Source organism: Nannobrachium achirus (genome assembly GCF_963921795.1).
Source record: "Nannobrachium achirus genome assembly, chromosome: 8".
In the NCBI taxonomy this organism is placed as follows: Eukaryota; Metazoa; Chordata; class Actinopteri; order Myctophiformes; family Myctophidae; genus Nannobrachium; species Nannobrachium achirus.
The window spans coordinates 36183084-36204479 of record NC_137817.1 but is presented as its reverse complement, the minus strand read 5'-3'; the positions used below and the strand labels follow the sequence as shown (position 1 = coordinate 36204479).

At 40.7% G+C, this 21396-nt stretch overlaps 1 protein-coding gene across 1 annotated transcript; it reads left to right on the top strand.

Moving 5' to 3' along the window:
- Positions 1-1839: 1839 nt before the first annotated feature.
- LOC308289338 (solute carrier family 13 member 2-like) lies at positions 1840-17230 on the top strand (the record flags this gene model as incomplete). The annotated part of the gene is made up of 13 exons (XM_080731023.1): positions 1840-1941; positions 5625-5753; positions 6538-6674; positions 7220-7443; positions 9357-9428; positions 9870-10038; positions 11215-11337; positions 11452-11661; positions 12363-12442; positions 13849-13955; positions 14544-14705; positions 16118-16255; positions 17102-17230. 13 exons carry the CDS (start codon positions 1840-1842, stop codon positions 17228-17230), a joined length of 1782 nt encoding a protein of 593 aa, XP_080587149.1.
- Between the last annotated feature and the right edge of the window lie 4166 nt (positions 17231-21396).

The window sequence follows — 21396 nt, the reverse complement described above, 5'->3', positions numbered from 1 at the left end:
ACTGTATAAAATAGGTTGTTGATTAAACTTTTACATAGATTTCATACATATAGAGTTGTTTGACAGCACTATCATGTTGTAATCATGTTTATGTGTATTTTCAGACTTTTAACTACTTAAACCGTCAATACTTAGTAAACCTGACCTTTCGATCTTTACATAGTCTTCTCCTTTTTCCCCTAAACCAATCCTCTTTGCCGAAAATAGACGATCTACAAGCTCACAGTGTTGTGAGCTTGTATATCTGGAATTTTTGGCTAAAGTTCTCCTCTGAATAGAGATGCTGTAGTAATTCTGAGGACCTCCTAGTGATCCCGCACCCCTTGTTGAAGACCCTCTGCCAACCTGGGGAGAGCAACAGACTGACCTCCTGCTTCCTTCAATGCACGAGGAGTCCAAGATGCTTCTTTTCACCTGACAGGGGCGAGTTTCCCCGGTTGGAGCGTGTGGAAGGTACACCTTATTCCAACTAGTTCCTTTCCCCTCTAGGGCACACGGGGAGAACATGCAAACTCCACACAGAAAAACCCTTTTGCCAACCCCACCTAGGGTATGGGCACTAATGACGTGGAGGAGAGAACACCCATAGCGTCCCCAGCGGGAATCAAACCCAGGACCTTCTAGTTGTGAGCACTACCGACTGCGCCATCGTGCCTCACTGTATACAGTACGGTATGTATAGTTGAATTTCATAATAAGGTGTACAGAATGTGCCTATATTTCCAAATCACCCTGTCTGACACAAAATAGCATAAACTACTTGAAACACTTCTCTTGCCTTTTCTCCTTTAATCTAATCTTCTCCCAATCATTAAAACAAACTGCACAATATTTTACTCATTTGGAAGCCGAGTCCTGCTGATAAACTTTGACTTTGTCTATACAATGATTGTTATTCAATTCCACAGACATGTGGGGCTGATCAAGATAAGGCTGGGAAACCTCATGTATCCTCAGGTGAATATGACATGTCACGTGACTTGAGGTTCAGCAGGACTGTCAAGAAGTGTGTGTGTGTGTGTGTGTGTGTGTGTGTGTGTGTGTGTGTGTGTGTGTGTGTGTGTGTGTGTGTGTGTGTGTGTGTGTGTGTGTGTGTGTGTGTGTGTGTGTGTGTGTGTGTGTGCACGCGCGCAGCGCGTGCATGTGCATGTGCGTGCGTGCGTGTGAGAAAGAGATTGAGAGAAAGAGAGAGTGAAGAACTGTGATTAAATACATTATATACTACTGTATAAGTACCACATATAGTAAAACGTATATCACTCATATGTACAGTAGAACTAAATACATATTCACAGTGGTACTGTATAAGTTAAAAAGTTTTTGCGAATGCTAGACTTAGTCTAGATTAGAATATTAACTGAATGAACACTTTGGAGCGTGACTACTATGTAAGGTTTTACAAACAAAAACATTATTATTTGTTTACATCCGAGTGAGAATATTGTAATCTATCTACTGACTGATATAAACACACCCTGTGCATGCAGTCCTCTCCACTCCAAAGTTAATGTTTAAGTGTGTCTCTGGCTGATACTCTGGGCTATATATACTGGGACTTTATCAACGCCTGGACTCTTCAGATGGTCCGACACCAGATGGTGACTGTAAAATTATCGTAAACGAATCCCGTTTTTTCAGTGTAATCTCTCTCACTCTCTATCTGTCTGTCTCTGTCCTGCTCACTTTACAATATTGGGGATATTATTGCACATCTGCCTCTTTCTTTCTCTCTCTCTCTCTCTCTCTCTCTCTCTCTCTCTATCTCCCTCTCTCTCTCTTTCTCTCTCTCTCTCTCCGGCTCACTTTACAATATTGTGGATATCATTGCACATCTGGATCATGGCTAACTGCCTTAAATTGCTATGGAGCTACAGGAATTACTTGATGATCATACTGACACCACTGGCTGCTATGCCTCTGCCACTGCTGGTTGATGGCCCGGTAAGTATGTGTATAATACATTGCCAGCCTGCCTCGTCTTTGGCCTTCCCAAGTTATCCAAACCCTCCAACAACCAGTCCGTAGGTATATCCTAGGCTGGATTACCAGAGGAAACACTGCTACTGGGTGTTAAAGCACTTTATGTAGTTGTTCTTATGGGCCTGAAAGTCCGCCAATACTATTCCGACAGCGGCCATACTGCTGGAAGGCCGCTGGGTTTATTGCCTCTCATCCCGGTTAACCGGAGGGGCCGTCAGGTAGCGTCGGCTGTTGGTAGATTCCACCGGTGACAGTAGTTGCAGATGCATCCACTGCACCAACTATATTGATAACGGTAGTTATCCACTGGTCCCTGATCCCGTTCTTATATGTTTGCTCAGTATTTTTCAGTATTTTTCCATCTTTGAGAGGTGGTTTCCAATTCATGTACAGAATGTCTTTAGAAAGCTGTCTTTTTTTAATTATGAGACTGTAAAAATGGAACCCAAGTGTGACATGCTGTTGCAGTGCAATGTACTGTTTCATGTCTTTTGAGCATTTCGCTGTCCTATCATAATATTGTCATGCCAAGTTAAAAAATGGAATCTAAAGAAAACTAAGTACACCTGATCACCACCAAGATTGTTTCAACCTGTCTGATCTCCACCATAGTATTTTAATGTATGGAAAATTAAAAAAAATGTCTCTGTTAAATTATCTTAGCTGCAAAATTTGTGAAAACATTTCCAATATTCATATATATATATAAGTAAGAGACTATATTCAGAAATGATTAATCTTTCCTTGTTATCTATTAGTATTATTTATTTTTACAGTTTTTACATTTCAATTTTTCTTAATCAATTTTGTTAGCCTACACAACTGCAAACAAAATTTAACAAAAACATAAAGGGGCAATCCATAATGTTTTGTGGATAAAACCTTATTTAAAAAAAGAATCTGTATATATCAGAGTACGTTAATATAGGATATGATTTCACTGTGGTTGTTTGAAAGAAAGGATGTAGTTTATCTGGATCATTAGCCATAAAAACCATGATGCATTTCAAGGTCAAGCGTTGCCAGTTGCACACGTGATACCTTGTGATAAGCTGCTTGTTTACATTGAAAATGCTGCTGTACATTACAACAGTGCTAATACAAATTAAAGCCTTTAATTAGCATGAACATACTGTCAGTGTGTTACCTGTACATACCAAGGGAAATGTTTTCATTCAGGTTCACTCAGCCCTATTTGTTGTTTTGAATCAATAGTGTTATGCTTCATAACTTCAGAGTGTGATCCAAGTATGTATACAGAGAGCTGGCAAATGAGAGAGAGAGAGAGAGAGAAAGAGACAGAGAGAAACAGAGGGGGCTGGGGTTTATTGTTACACTGGAGACCAATTATATCCAAACCAGTAACCTAGTTAAATGAAAAAAAAATGAAAGGGGTCACCTTAAACAGTGTAATGGCTCAAAGAACAATATTCCACAAGTCAAAGAACATCAGTCTAGTATTGGCTATTCTTCTTGGGCCCTACTACCGCGTTATATAATGTAACCCTTGTTGCATAACACCCAAATACTAAACTATATTATGAGCATTTTGTTCCATGATGTAACTTTTGATCATGCTAAATTAAATTAATAGAAGGTAGAACGTTTTCAGGGTTCAATAAGCCCTATTCATGGCCCGCCCACTCAGCAAATTTCTCAGCAACTTCCTGGTGCTGATGTCAATTTAGAAGGGGAAACTATAACAGAAATAGCTGGACTTAAAGCCAACAAATCATTATTTCGAACGGTAAAGTAAATTATAATGCTTTGTGCCTTTTACTATCTTGTGTTCTTGTTCATGCTAGCCGTATTTTATACTGTACTATTCGGAAATTGCATTACATTTGCGATTTCTGTGTTAGCAGGGTTTTACCCCTTCAAAACGTGACTTCAGCACCGGGGGGATGCTGAGTGGGCGGGCCGTGAATAGGGCCGAAAAAATTAAATAAAAAAAGAACTTTATTCAACCAGTGTTAATAACATAATTCATATGAATTTATATCAAATGAATACTTTGCTCTTGTCCAGATTATAATAGCCTGCCCTTTAGGAAGACGGTAAAAGGCCACTGACGCCTTTTATTGTTTTAGTATGTCATATAATAGTCCTCCTTGTCATTCAAGGCTTTTTAACTTCAGAGTGTGCTTGAAGAACCCTTTATGATCCTTTTTTAACTTTGTGAGCACCTCAAATACCACCTGGACTGGAGTCATCACCCTGTGTCCTGTGAACGCTCAGAAGCACTCGGCTCGCCTTTGTTCATTATAATAGCCTGCCCTTTTCTTTATATAAGGTCCATATACAGTGTATATATACTGTATATATCAAGATGCTAAACGTAGTTACACATGGGTTTTATTAAGTGTGCCTGCCATGCAATGGCAAAACACTTATTGTAATCCGCCATACTTAAGTAATTAATCCCGCCACAAATTTCTGCACGTAATAACTGCCGCACAATTTACACCACCCACGCAATATATACATCAAAACGTGCGGCTCGGCCGGGAATAGGTTGCTATTACTTTTCTAAGAGAAAAGTTGTATCGTTTAATTGATATTAATTTATTAGTGAATTAATTTTACCCATTGACTTATAATGGGAATCGCAAAAACTCACATTCAATATTTTTTTTCTCGCAAACCATAGGGGCTACAGTTTCAAAACTTGGAGAGGAGATTTATAATGATATCAAGGATTAAATAAAAAATAATTTCGTCAGTTGGCCTCATGGTGGCGCTATAACAGTCCACTTTACCTTTCGGCATGTAACTCTTGAACCGTGGGTCGGAAAATTAAAATTCCTTTTTCCCTGGATTCCTTGGGTCATGACGCATCTCCTCATATAGGCCACGCCCATTTGCGTCAGGATAGATTTTCCGCCATTTTGAATTTTCTTCAAAACACACTTTTTGCTCCTTTTCCTACATATTTTCTCCAAATGTCACAAAAATCGATACACACGATCTATGGACTCATGTGATAAACATATTTAAACGATATTTTGATAGTCCATACCGTTCTTCCGTAACAGGGTTCCAAAGTTAGCGGGAGGAGCCCGTTTTGTAAGAAGTAGCCATAAATCACAAACGAAACATCCAGTCAACACCAAATTTTAACCACAAGTGGGGGGCGCTATACTGAACATATACCCAAAAGCATTTCCACTTCGACGCATAGGGGGCACCACAAACGCGCAAAACGTAACCGTTTCATGCCAAAACGTGTTTTTCAGGGGGAACGACCCTCTCAAAACGAAACACAAACGATCTCGGGAGCGACGGGACAACGTAATCGCCTTGCGGAACTTGTGGGAGGAGCCTATTTCTTAAAAACAAGAAACCATATTGCTAATGCTAACACATGCTAATGCTAACAAATGCTAATGCTAACAAAGATGCTAATGTTAACACATACAAGGTTGCACACACTTAGCGAGCTGCAGGCACACTTAAAATTTCTTCGAAATTTTCTTTTCTAGTTTTATTTCCACACACCAATGGAACATAATGGTAGCCTACATAGTGTACATAGTGCCTGCTCAAGTGCGTCCTGAATATTCATATGCAATACACTTTGGACACTTCAGTTAAATGAACACTGAGGATTTGACTGTGCGTACTCTCTTTATTTGTCTTTACAGGAAGCTCTGTGTGGCTTTGTGATCATTGTGATGGCTCTGTACTGGTGTACAGAGTGCATCCCCCTGGCTGTGACAGCCCTGCTGCCCGTCATCCTCTTCCCTATGATGCAAATCATGGAGTCAAGCGAGGTACAGTATTTACACCACTGTTTCCCAAGCAGTGGGTCGGGACTCGGGACCCATTTATGGGTCCCTTTGTTTTTTTGTTTCCAACATTTTGTTTTTAGTTATTATTATTTCGAAACCTTTTCAAAAAACATTCCCAAACAATCACAGGAATTTCATGAGTTAACAACAAATTCAATGATTATTGGAAGAAATTCCATAAATTAGAAAACACATTTCCAAGTAGTGAGAAGTTTGGGAACCACTGCAGTATTTACACCATCACCCATTCCTTCAAGTCCATTTCAAACAAAACTATCACCAAACCGTTATGTTTACTCATTTCTGGGAGACGGGGGCGGTTAGTTTTGTGCAACAGTCTTGTATGATGAAGCAGGGCAAAAGACGTACACATCTGAAACTTGGAGATACGAGGTTTCTGCCCGACAGTGGCGATATTTTAGTGATTATGTTGCGAGGAAAACATTGAGATAATAGCCATTTTGGTTAGAACTGACTGAAAATAACTTTGTACTTCAAGTTTAAAATAAATTCCAAATATTATCAAATTATCTCGCGGCACCCCTGGACTGCTGTCACGACACCCCAGGGTGCCCCGTCACCCACTTTGAAAACCCCTGGTCTACAGGCTCATCATGTCGCAAACACAATTGGTTGTGCATGAGGTTGTAGATCATCTATTGTCACTATTTGAAGTACAGTATAGCTAATAAAGTGCTTATGGGCTCCTTTATTACAGCTGGGTCAAATCAATCATGTGTGCGTGATGTACATTTCCACTGTCCAGGTGTGCGTGCAGTATCTGAAAGACTCCAACATGCTGTTCATTGGTGGTCTACTGGTGGCTATTGCTGTGGAGCACTGGAACCTACACAAGAGGATTGCACTGCGAGTTCTGCTGCTTGTGGGAGTGAAGCCAGCCCGGTAGGACGCCTTGGGTTTGAAGTTAACAGAACTTTCTAACAAGAAGCAATGGGCAGTGGTGTAAAGTAACTAGTAGACTTTTACTTCTAAACCACTACATCTCAGAGACAAATGTTGTTCTTTTACTCCACTACAGTCATTTGAAAACTTTAGTTAGGCTATTAGTTACTTTTCAGATTAAATGATTATATTATAAAAAAAAATAATATCAATAAACTAACAAAGAAAAGCAGTGCAGTGGCTTTTACACATACATTAACCACTTCAGCCCTATTTTATACTGTACATAGGCTATTTGAAAATAGCTGATCTACAAGCTCACAACGCGTCGCATCGCAACGCACGTGAGCTTGTAGATCTGCTATTTTCAAACATTTTAGTACTTTTACTTTTGGTAACAGAGTATTTCTACATTGCAGTATTGATACTTTTACTTAAGTAAAGAATGTGATTACCTTTTCCACCACTGGCAATGGGTCCATTGAATATGTCAACCCTCTCTCCTTTTCCCATATTTCCCATCCATCCCTCTTCTTCCTCTCCAGTCTGATGATAGGTTTCATGGGCACCACAGCCTTCCTGTCCATGTGGATCAGTAACACGGCCTCCACGGCCATGATGCTGCCCATCGCCAACGCTGTGCTGCAGCAGCTGTCTGACACGGAGGCCAAGGCTGAGAGGAAGGTCGCCAAGGAGGGTCGGGACAACCAGTCCTTCGAGATGGGTGATACCAAGGAGTCCAACGGAGTCGGGAGCACTATCCAGATAGGTGTGTGTGTGTGTGTGTGTGTGTGTGTGTGTGTGTGTGTGTGTGTGTGCGTGCGTGCGTGCGTGCGTGCGTGCGTGCGTGCGTGCGTGCGCGCGTGCGTGCGTGCGTGCGTTTCCTTTTCCTCTTTGATTAGCTAAGGGCAAACAACTCTAAAAGTCTAGAAGCACTGCTAACTAGAAGCAGTGCTCTTCCGAGCACAGGTCTCCACCAGGCCGTGCGTCCTGGTGGTGCTACTGTATAATAGGCCAATGTAAAAAGGTAAAAAACAGCCCGATTCTATAAACTTTGGAAGCCAATCTTAGCCAATGAAGATGGAATATGGAAAATCAGATGGATCGTACTTGATCACATGACTATAGAGATACTGTGTACCGATTTGCATGATTTTTGGATAAAATCTCAAGGAATAATAGGAAAAATTGTGTTTTACATAAGTCGGCCTCCTGGTGGCGCTATAAAAGGCTGATGTGAAAAATGCAGGTAAAGGGTTTTTCCTTGGCCTCTAGGGAATGCGCTTACAAAGTTTGAAACTGATCGATGGAGTTATAGGTAAAACCACAAATCGGCCTGTTATAGCGCCACCATGAGGCTGATTTCAAAAATTTGAAGTGGCATTTCTTCTTCGACCTAGTGGGAACGTGTGTGCGCGATTTCATGATAATTGCACTTTGCGTTTGGGATTTGAGGCATTTTGTTCCAAACGGCTCAATCCTACAAACTTTGGAAGCCAATCTTAGCCAATCAGGATGGAATATGAAAAATCGGACAGATCCGTGTCGATCACATGACTGTCGAGATACTGCCTACCGATTTGTAGGATTTTTGGAACAAATCTGTAAGAGTAGTGCACAGAAATGTGTCTTGCGAACATCGGCCACTAGGTGGCGCTAGAAAAAGCCCATTTGAAAAATTTAGGGCAGAGGTTCTAGATTGGCATCCAGGGAATGTGTGTGCTCACTTTGGCAGCGACCGGGCCAACGGCGACTGAGATTAGCTGCACACAAACTGCGAGGACACACACACGGACGGACACACGGACACACGGACGGACGGACGCACGGACGGACGGACGGAGGGGAAAACATACTCTCCCCTCAGCCTTCGGCTGGTGGAGACAATAATCCCCAGAGGCACACCACGTAACCTACGTGGTTTGAACCGAACGCTCGTTGATAATAAGATGTTATCGTGGTTTAGAATACTAAGTTGTATATTAAAATAGTTTATTCATTTTATGCCAAGTCTGATGACACCCACCAGGCCACCTTTTGATACATGCCAAGAAATGGAAATAAGCATGGTTTGAGGCGTAAACTATATGCTAATTCTATGACACTCCACAAGGCCCCATTAGGAAACATTGAAGTGGGTATAACCATGGAAAATTGACCACCAATTCATGTGAAGTTAATCAGTTCTTCCTTGCTAAGTGATAATGCTTTCTTACACAAATCCATTTAGAACTTATTCACCTTTTTGTGAAAGGCTACACCCATTGAATACTAAATCAGTACAGTTCAAGGTGCATAGCAAATTACATGTTAATCTAGCCAGTAGTTATCTTATTTGGACGGATCCCTACATTGCAATCCGTAGGACCCTGCCACTGCCATCTTCACATACTTTGTTTAACCTCATGAGCCCTAGTGTCTCTATTCTTGGGCATGTCATAATATGCGATCATTCGTAGGAAATAGCAGATCTACAAGCTCACACTGCAATGCATTGGGACACATTGAGAGCTTGAGTGGCTATTTTCAGCAAGATTTGGTGAACAGGGCAAAAAAGGACGACGAAATATAGATACCCAGTGGACACCTGTCAATTGGACTTATGTAAGTGGTTAGCAGTTTATAAGACTACTTTTGGTTTGTGCTACTTACATTTTCGTTAATAATTTCTTTCATATGCAGAAAATGGGAACGTCATCAAAGACGCAAAGGATAGCATGGAACTCACACCCATCGAAAATGATGACACTTTGGGTACGTTTAATCCTTTTTTGGAGTCACCACCACATGAGATTTGATCATGACAGCCCATAGAAATCCTTTTGCTGTATCACTTTCCATGTCCAAAGTTAAAAGATAGGGTAGAGCAGTAGATTCTTGGATACCCTACCCTGTCAATCATTCATCTTTCAGCGAATCAGTAAAATATTCATAGAGAGGAACTCAGATAAGTTGAAGATATTGATCATTTTAAACTATTAATGAGCTGCCTCAGGTCATGTCCTTTATTCATATCCCAAGATAAAGTATTAACAGGGAACCTGGAAACTGATATCAGCTTTGTGCACGGCTACATACTGTAATACAAGGAAGGGAGTATACATTTTTAGAATTTGCATTATGCAACATAATGCATTGATTCCTATTTGTGAGTTTGTCACTGCTGTATCCTGAACGTAGTTCTTTTCCCTCCAGAGGTTAAGGAGAGCCTAGAGGAGGAGCAGACCAGACTAAAGAGAGAGGAGAGATATTTGAACCTGTCTAAAGGCATGAGCCTGTGTGTGTGTTACTCTGCCAGCATCGGAGGAACCGCCACCCTCACAGGAACCACGCCCAATGTCATCCTGAAGGGCCAGATTGATGAGTATGACATATGCATCCATGCACTCACGCACACACGCACACGCGTACACACACACACACACACACACACACACACACACACACACACACACACACACACACACACAGACACACACACACACACACACACACACACACACACACACACACACCTCTTTTTAGGCCAAAAACATAAATGTTTGAAGATTGATCTGTAGACTGAGATGAGATCTTATTATTTTTTATGTTCTGTATGGTTACTATTCTGATCGTGATTTTGAAACGTTGAGAGGCAACACATCAATGTTTGCAGAAAGGTACAATGGTAATGATTCTTCTCTGGCAATTGAGTTGCTCTCACACACACACACACACACACGCACGCACGCTCTTCGCACGCACAGCCCTGAATTTTACTCTTGAGTATAAAAATGGATCTGGGTACATTTTTACCCACAGAGTTAAACTAGCACTGATGTGTTTACTATGTGGTGTGGTGTGGTGTGATGAAAATGAACTAACTTAAATGTGCATACAGTACAGTATATATAGTAGTGCTTATAATTATGCCACATTCTTTAGTATAGCATCCTATGGCTGAAACCAGCACAGCACTTCAAGTCACCTGAATTCCAGTTATTGGTCACTGTTTATTTTTCTCCATCCAATAATGACAACATCCATATCTGCAAAGAGCTACTGTGAACAAGCTAATTAGCATGACTCAGTTACAGTACAACATCGAGTTAGCCTTCTTTCTACAAGCATACAGCTGATCATGCTCAAAGAGCTGTGTTTGTAAGTAAAATCAACTTGTTCCGATTCACTTGCAAGATTCAAAAGAATCTTAAACATTTATACAGTAGGACAGTGGTTCTCAATGTGGGGTTTGGGGACCCCCTGGGGAGCTTGAGAGTGTTCCAGGCCCCCCCAGATAAATAATTGATAGCCATTTGTACATTCTCAGTTAAATAAAGAGGATTTTATACTGTAGTAAAGTAATTTGGGGTCTCAGAGATAAAATTCATATCAAATGGGGATCTACGGTGAGTAAGGCATCTAACTAGGTATCCTTGAACTTAAAAGGGTTAATGGTCACTGCTGTATAAGTAACACCAAATAGTTATAGTTTCATTAGCAGTGAAACATGCTGAAATGTTTGAACTTCACTGCAATAATGTTTGCTCTTTCTCATCAGACTCTTTCCAGGAAATGGAGACATAATCAACTTTGCTAGCTGGTTTGGTTTCTCCTTCCCCAACATGATCCTAATGCTGATCCTCACGTGGTTGTGGCTGCAATTCTTTTTCCTGGGCTTCGAGTATGTCTCTTAATTGTACATCCATAACATCGGCACACATGGTCTTGAACATAATGGACTAGAAGCATTGCATATTTTTGAATGATGTGGCATGTTGAATTCCTATTTTCCCAGCTTGAAAAAGTCCTTTGGATGTGGTACAAACAACGAGGGTGACAAAGAGGCCTACCAGGTAATGAAAGACGAGTACAAAAAACTGGGCAGCATAAGTTTCGCTGAGGGTTGTGTGCTGACCATCTTCACCTTGCTGGTTCTTCTGTGGTTCACCAGGGAGCCAGGCTTCATGCCCGGCTGGGCCACCGTACTTTTCAACAAAGACAAAGCGTGAGTATCATAAGAGTGAGTGAGTGAATTGAATACACAGCGGCTATTTTGAATAAAGAAACGAGGAAGCGCTGCACGGGTCCGTAATGATCAAAAACTGAAAACAGGTGCTCTTTGGAGAGGGTTCAATTGTACAGTAGGTCAACACATTTACAGTAAGTTCCCTCCCTTGTAGTAGTACAGTAGGCTGAAATCAAAGTGTTAAAAACAGGTGAACTTAAGAAAGATCCAAGGCACTCCGCTCAGTTGAGTTTTATATTTAAAAAGGCCTTTATTTTGTTATGGCTTTGCTTGTCAAAGTTTTAAATTCCGCACATACTGTATTATGACCAACACGTTTTGGCTCAAGGTTCAAAGCTCAAACCATTTGGACCCTGATGAAGGCCCTTGAGCCGAAACTTTCACCTGTTTTTAACACTTGGATGTCAGCCTACTACTACAAGGGAAGGAACTTTAATGTGTTGACCTACAGTTGATCTGCACTTTAACGACGCAATTATTGTTTTATTGAGTTGTTTTACTGACATGTGGCACAATCTACTAGGCCTTCTATGCCAGCCATTGTGTTTTGGACTTTTCATCCAACGTCAATATATTAATTTATTCCATCAAGACTGGAATTGATATTTTGAGATGATACCAGCATGGTCCTGGGTTCCTTTTGGATAATCCTTGTATCTACCCTCCTCCTTTATTAATAGATACGTCACTGATGGTACAGTGGCCATATTGATGTCAACACTGTTCTTCCTCATCCCATCCGGTGGCTCATCTGAAGATGGTAGGACAGCAGAAACAGTTCTATTTTCAGTTCAACATACAGATTCCTATACACTATCGCGTTTGTGCTTGTCTCGGGAGAATGGCATGTCTCCAAATAGATGAGGGAAACAATTTAATCATTTTCATAAGGAGTACATTGGCATGTTGTAAGAGAGAGAGAGAGAGATTTGTGTGGCAGTGCAAACGGCAACTGGCCTTGGACTCTGCATGTGCCTGTCCAGCACAATACACGTTTGGTTAAAGGGGAATACCACTCATTTTCAACTTTGAACTATGTCATTAATATACCATACTGGAGGATTCATTGTGGGGTCATGTGATTAGTGACATCATGAATGTGCAAGCCAAAGAGTATACCTTCATGATGTCACTGATCACATGACCCAACAATCAATCCTTACATTTCTTTTGGTAGCATTATTTGTGGTTTTAAAGTGTCTTTCTTGAATCTACTGTACAGTGTTGATTTTTACAGAATTTTAATTTAGTTTCAGTCATAGTCTTTGGAATAAACCTTTAATTATATACCTGTAGTCATATTTCACCTGAAATGTCTTAGTTTCTGTCGACTAAATATCATACGGTTTTGGCGGTGCCTTGGTGTTGTAATGTAATGTAATGTAAATCAATACTACTACTGTATAAGCATAGGATATGAGCACTGCATTTTATTATTTTACAGACAATCATGTTTTACTGCCATGTGGCACAATCTATCTTGCTGACTCGCTAGACTGTAGTAAACACTGTAACAGCTCCTTCCAGAGCCTCATAATCTGAGGCACAGAAGAGGGAGTTGTAGCCTGATAGCCCCAAGGTCAAGTCTGTTCAGCAGTACTCACTGTTCTGTCCTTTAGACAAATTACTTTAAAATCAATACATACACTTTCCCTCTCTTGGTAACTCAAGTTGAGCATAGCCTTCTTGGGGTGATGATAAGCAACAAGAATGGAGCTATTCCTCAAAAACGTGGCAAAGCAGGATGTTTTGTACACAGAAGGGTGCCACAATGATTAAACACACTTGGGTTAAAGATGTATGAGGTAGACTTTACGGTGCCGTGGTAATGCTGATGTTCATTTGTCTTCTTTGAACAGAGATCGTTCTGCTTTATCCATTTCTATCTGTCAATTAAGGAACTTGGCACTGCCTTCTGTAGCATAAATTGTCGGGTCAACTAATAATATTTTTAATCATCATATCTGAAGGACTGGCCTTAATCTTTCCTTTCATCTTTATGGAACGTCTTTATTGTCTCAGAGTCTTATCTACAGTCAATAAAAGCTGTGGTTCTCTGTAAAGTTAAAGACAAACATAATATATGATCATATTAACCAATAGATTGAAACTGTTAAAGCTGTTAAAAAGGTTATTTTGCTCAACTTTGTTTCCTTATTCCAACAGGAAAGGCCCCCCCAGCCCTACTGAACTGGGATACAGTCCATGAGAGGATGCCCTGGAACATTATTCTGCTTCTGGGAGGGGGCTTTGCTTTGGCCAGAGGAAGTGAGGTATTATAGTTGTTTAGAAAAGAGTGGGCCTTTCTGTGTGGAGTTTGGATGTTCTCCCTGTGTACCCTAGGGTAGGTACCCTCACAAAATACGTGCAGTAATCCTGGTCTCTATACTGCCTCCCCCTGGTCAGCCGGGGCAACTGATGGAGAGGAAAGGAACTGGTTGGAATCACGTGTTCCTTCCACACTCCTTCCCCCCTGTCAGGTGATAAGGAGCGGCCTCACTCCTCATTCATTGAAGGAAGCATGAGCTCAGTTCAGGGCTCTCCCCAGGTTGGCAGAGGAGAATAGTGCCAAGGATTGCAGCTTAGGCAATTGGCTCTCCCCAGGTTGGCAGAGGGAGAATAGTGCCCAGGATTGCAGCTTAGGCAATTAAGCGCTCTTTAGTAGGCACTTAATATCATCGCCGTAAGTAGCCTACAAACTCACAACCTATTTTTGCAGAATGTTAACCGCAGAATAGGGGCGATAGGGTGGTTAAACATGCTTGCTTCACACAATCCAGCCATTTAAGGCAGCATAGAATGTAAAATTAATAATCATTGTTTTGCCTTTGTCTTTCTTTGCCCACATTCTGTGGATGCAGACTTCTGGACTGTCCAAGTGGCTGGGGGAAAGCCTGGCACCACTGGCGGATGTCCCTCCCTTTGCTATCTCCATCCTACTGTGTTTGTTGGTGGCCATGTTCACTGAGTGTTCTAGCAACACTGCCACCACAACACTCTTCCTGCCTATACTGGCCTCCATGGTGAGCAGTGTTACCAGATGGGAAATGTTGAATTATCGTACCGGAGGCTCAGAATTATCGTATTTGACATGAAACTATCGTACACGGCCAAAAAAGAGAAATCACTCGCGTAAAAACGTAATTTCACCAAAAAATGCGTCTTTAGTGTAAGAAACGACCTCGTTTTAGACTCCTGCGTGACAAAAACGCATCAGATTTGCTGTGTGGAGGCAGGCAACTTCTTGGAGCTTACACAAATAAAAGCCTGAAACTGGTCTGGAAAGATGCAACCAGTGTTTTAATGCCTCCAAGTACAGATCTAGGGTCAGATTGACTGATTTCCTGGCTTATTTTGAGAAGCCAAACCAGATCCCAGATCAGCAGCCAGGGAAAATAGTGAATTCACGCTCTTTTTGATGATATGCCGAATTCAGCCGAAATTATCGTACATTTGGGCATTTTTGGAATTATTGATCGTACATCGTACAGAGGGTCAAATTATCGTACAAATACGATAATTATCGTACGTCTGGCAACACTGATGGTGAGTCTGGAGAGACATGCTGATGAAAAGTCGCAAGACTTGCGTACATAATGTGCACTTTCTCTCATGCATGTGCACACAGCTTCTTACAGACCTTCACCCAAAGCACATGCAAGCACACATGCTCTCACTCTCATGCACATGAGCTCTTAATATGCAAAAATCCACTTTGGTCAAATGAGTTAAAAAGATATGTTCTGTGACATCACAGACGAGCTTATTTGAACAATTCTTATTTTACATGAAATGTATATAATTAAAATTTTACATATTCAAATACAAATACAAAAGCAATGATTATTCATGTGAGAATACAAATTCAAGGGTTATTTCATGAAGGCTTTGAAGATACTGTATCCACAACTTTCCAACATCCCATCGTGCATTACGCAGAATGTGCAGGCAGCTTCCGGCGCCGCAGCCGAGAGTGATCTACAAGCTCACAACGGTTGCATCTGCGACGCGACGTGAGCTTGTATGTCTGCTGTTAACCGGAAGTGTCCCGCAAATAATGCTACAGTATATTCCCGCAGAAACAGGTGGATACATACCGTATTTGCAATAGTCTCTAGCTTGTACGTAGTTCCCTTTGCGTTCAACACACTGTAAAATGTTAGGAATGAATAGCCTAACATTTAAAATCTAAAGAGTGGTGAATAGAGACTTTAGCAGGCTACCAGAGAGCCGAGAGAGGCATGCATATCTACTGTATAACAAAGAATGAAAACAAATTTGTTTCAAGCATCGACTGCATATAAATAGATTTTGATGCAGACTCGTGGCAGTCTTTAAAAGTGTACTCGTGGCCTCATTAATGTTTTATTTATACACAGTTTCACAACAAATTGTAAATCAAACTTGGCATTTGTGCAAACCTCTTCACTTTTAGGCCACTGCCATCAAGTTACATCCGCTGTATGTCATGCTGCCCTGTACCATCTGTGCCTCATTGGCCTTCATGCTACCGGTGGCCACTCCACCTAATGCCATCGCCTTCTCCTATGGAAACCTCAAAGTTATGGACATGGTAAGACCCTTCATGGTAACACTTGCTATACATCCCATAATGCATTATAAGCATACGTATAATCGATACAAAGCTTTCGCACACCCGGTTCAAAAGTCTAAAAGCAGGTGCGTAAGTGAAACTAACTGCTACTTGCAAGGTACACGTAGGCTGATTTATTAAGGCAATGTTTCGGTCACACACGACCTTCCGCAGGCATTTATGTCTGAGGCAGGTTGTGTGTGACCGAAACGCTGCCTAAATCTAATCTTAAACGTTGCATAAATCAGACTACATGTACCTTGCAAATGGCAGTGTGCAGGTTATCTTTTATTTTCGAAGCGTAATGAAAAGAGCGGTGCTATTTACAGTATGAGTTAATTTCATCAAGCGCCCTGTTAGCCATTCACAGCGTGTCCTGTGAAGCTTGGCCAATAGGACCGTGGGCGTACAACAAACCTTGAGCCATGTGTGCCAAGATGTAGGCCATATCGAGGCCGGATGTAGGCCAAGATTCAGTTTACTTAAGCCCCAGACAAGCCCCGGATTTTTTTTAGCATGTTTTTCTCCCCAGTTGTTTTACAAATCAAACTTTGAGCCGTTTGTGCCAGGATGTAGGCCATATCTAGGCCTAATGTAGCCCGCGTTTCAGTTTATTTAAGCCCCGGACATGCCCGGACATTTTTAAACACGTTTTTTCCTTCGGTTCTTGACCGGATAAAGCCAGATGTTGGAGCTATATAGCTCTTGTTCCAGGAGCACCCCTCAAAAATGTAAATTAATCTTGTGTTAAATGTTCTGGATACCATGAAACATGAGCTTACACAAACTCAAACAGAAAAGGAATAAGCATTCTGTTGATTCCAGGCCAAGGCTGGGTTCATTCTGAACTTTCTGGGGGTCATAACCATCAACATTGCCCTGAACACTTGGGGTACAGCCATGTTCCAGCTCAACACCTTTCCTGCCTGGGCAAATGTTACTACCACGCCTTGAAGACATGTTACATGAAACTGATGAAGACCAAGAATGTGAGGAAGGGTGCCCGAGGAACAATAACCACACATTATCTAGACTGGGCTTTCAGCAAATTACCCGTACTATCGGAGTAAAATGTACCTTTAGGATTTTAATGTGATGGTTGAATGATAACTAATCCCTACAACTACTGTATGACAACTATTATGTGGGTCAAACTCAAGTACATGAAAAGAAGAAAGGACATGCACATCCAAACCTGAAGTTGGGCAAGTGCTGAGTGGAAAACATAAAACAAACACTTGCACACTGTGAGCTCCAGTTGCAAAATACTTTCCACCTCAAGTACAATCTTGGGACATTCAGGGCACTACTGGGTAACGGTGTTCCTTTAGTTTTAATGAATGTGAATTTAAAGTTAATTTAGAGCAATCATCTTTTGGACATTGACCTAAGCAGGTCACAACTTTATCCTATCCTCAGGTACCCCAAGCTGATTGACACAATAATATATGAAGATTAGTCTCTGATATTCATAATTTACAGATTATGTGAAATGATATGTAAAAAGCTAATGTTTATTTAAGGTGATATTATGTTAAGGTTACAGTGTTTATGAACAGTAACCTTATGAAATAAATACTGTAAATACATGTTTCTGACATTTTGGGGAAATCGTTCTGTGTATGTAAAAATGTATAAAGATTTCATTTTAATGTTACCTTCCGCATTAGAAAGCAGTTCATTTCTACATTGATTACATTCACACTGTTCACAAAAACCTTTGTATACAGTGCATTAGGCTACTCACATCATATGTATCGTAGAATAAAAAAAAACTAAAATCACAAATTTGTTACATTATGTATAATGTAGGTAATTTGTATTTTAGTTTTTAGTCATTCATAACCTGAAATGATTCCAAAGAGGAGAGCATTTTAGATTATTTTGCTTTTATTTTGAACAGAAGTTTACTAAATGCAAATAGGACAAACTATGTAGTGAGAGACAGCTGCAGTTTAAGAGTATGGAATATCACAGGGAAGGACAGAGTAATTGCTTAATTTATATAACTTCAGACAAAAAGTGAATTTATTCAGTGATAAATACTGGTGCCTCTGGGAAAGTGAATGTTTTCCTTTGAGCTTTCAAAAGACACCCATAAATCATCGTTTCTGAGGACAGGAGATCTGGAATTAGATTTTTTTTTCTTCTGAATTATTGAACATGTTGAGAGCCTGTGTCATTATATGCCACCATGGCTTACTGTACAGTAAACCAATAGTTGTTTTTGTTGTTCCTTATTGAATAAAATGCAGTATTGTATAGTTCCATTTTCTCATACAGACAACTGTAGCATAGCTTTACTGTAATCAGTTGAATTGAAGTCAGTCATAGGCAACTGTACCAGTCTGTGTCTAATGTATTAGCTTGAAATACACAACATGTACAGCAATTGTCTGCAATGTGGCAGTATCCATATTCTTTAGAGGAAGGAATATGGACGACAAGGTTAAGTTGGGTGGGAATTGCAAACACATTCAGCTTAACTATAGTTTCACTGACCACAGATCAGTATGCATGATTCAAATTATAGAACCAGCTTCCCACAGTCTCGCTAACAATCCTCTTGTGGAAACTGCAGTAGTACAAAGCCCTCAATTTACACTATTCTGGTATGTAACTGTTTTGCATATACGCGATGGAAAGTTATGAACTGGTTTGCCGTGTTATCCTGGGGGGCCATCTCTGCCTCACCCTCATCTTCTGACTATGCTGTTCATGTACTGCCTGGCACACATCTGCAGCAGCCTGGCATATTGATCCCTACCGTTTGTGAACCTTGAGTATACCTACTGATTGAGAGCCAGGGGAAGGCAGGTCTCTACAGGTACAGAAGGGTTGCTGTCTTCAACACCAGTAAGTGAACACCATGTGTGACTGAGAGTCTTCATTCAAAGTGGCAAGAAACTTTGGTTGTACTTATCTAGATATGTTTGTCTCAGGCAGACACAAATAGTATAGGCCTACAGAGATTGTGCCATCACAAATACAAAATAAATTGTGTTTAAATGGCATAATATGCTGCTTTGCATTCAGATTTATGACATGTCATATACAAAGTAGATGATGACACGTGTTTGTTCTTTCATGTCTTGAGCAATGATTTCTATTATTGTTCTCCACTCTTGAAGTTGAGCCAAGATATGAAAGTCTAGCTGGTCTCTAAAGCCTGAAATACAGTACACGTAATCGACAGAGTAGTGTTGATAGCCGATGTGAGCTAGTGTAGATCTGCTATATTCAGCGAGCCTGTAAGTTCTTAGACAAAGTGCAAAACCACAAACTGATTTAAGGCAATGAATACTGAATGAATAATGATACTAATGAGTTGGCAATTGGACAATTCAAGCTGGCTGTACATACAATTTTGTTAAGATGACATTGTTCCGTTAATGTTGTTATATTAATTTAAACTTGATAAAATTCATATATGGATGGAAACATCAGGTGAACAAATTGTGAGAAATATTAAACTCTGAATGCACAACGAAATCTCCTCAGCTTGCTCATTGGAAATGCGATGCTTTGTGAACTTGTAGTTCGGCTATTTCCACTATAAATGTATAACGAATAAATTCCTTTGTACATTCACTGTAGGTTGTCATATCTGCCCCGTGCAACGTCAAGGCAAACATAAATGTCATTTGTATTCATATGCTCCAGTGTTCAGCATTAAATCGTTAATCGCACTTATTTGTGTGACAATTAATTGTCACGTACTGTAAAATGTCATAATCGTGGCAGCCCTATCCCTATACTCATTTGGAAATGAATGGAGTCCCTACAGCCGTGAATCCAAACCTGTGTGGCCCGGGGCCAACTGGTTGGGCCCCAGTTCCTATGAATAGGAACCTAATGCATACTGTGCTGGTTCCATAAGCTGGAACACAATGGATTGATCATTAAAATAGATCTGCTCTGAAAATGCACACTGCGCACCCATCTGACTACTTAAAATAGCAGTCATTTGGCTTTCAAGATTTTCAAGTGGGCCCTGTTCCAGAAAAAGTTGTGTACTATGCCCTAGAGGAAAGGTCATGAGGTCAACTAAATCAATAGATCAGGCCTTCTTCCCTTTTGGAGCATGAATGTATAAAGGAATCTGACCATTACTTTTGGGGATTTTTGTATTTATTTTTTGTCACAGAGAGACAAACAACCTCATTGGTGGAGGTAGATACTAAGAATTAAACTATGTTTAAAGGATGACATGCTGCTTTGCATACAGCATATTTATATGTCATGTTGTAGACTCTAGATTACTAGACAGATTAAACTAGACTAGAAGACTCATTGAACAATGATTTCTATATTGTTCTCTTCTTCTTTGGAAAGATTTGAGTCACTGAAGTTTAGGACTAATCTAAGTTCTTAGACAAAGCGCAAAAAAAAGAGGGGGAAAAAAAGACTTTGGGGCATTCGAGCGTCTCTAAGTTCTGATAGTTTAGTTTGACCCTTACACAGTAATAGTTACGGAAGTGCTTTCAGTGCACAGTAATGGTTGACCATTGGAGAGGAACACTTTTGAAAACAACTACTGACTGTATAAAAAGGGTACAGTATTTAGTACTATAGGGGGTTTAGTACAATAAAACATGATATTGCAACTGAGAACGGCTCAGCGCCCCAGCACTTATTACCCAGAGGACAATGTGACTTTCATTTCCCACATAACACCCTCTCAGAGAGCTGTGGCAGATAGAGCCTCCAGCTGTAAGCTCATTCTGCAGAGGCCTTGCACTGTAACATAAGAGTTTATTCAATCTGTAATTCATCCCCCATCTATCTATCATTCTGCCTCACCCTCTCACTGAGGACAAGGTTTGTTAAAGGTATAGCTAAGACAGGGTGCCGCTGTGTTCTTGGTTCATCGGGAGGATAGGATAGGAATCTACCTGTATTAACATACCTCGACTCCCTCTCCCTCTCTCTCTCTCTCTCTCTCTCTCTCTCTCTCTCTCTCTCTCTCTCTCTCTCTCTCTCTCCTCTCTCTCCCTCTCTCGTCTCTCTCTCTTTGTGTAGATTACGTTTTTCCTTGTGTTTTCATCTGTCACCATAAGAGTCTGAGAGAGGACCTCACCTGTTCACATCCAGTGGAAGGGGGTGAACAGGTCTTCCCA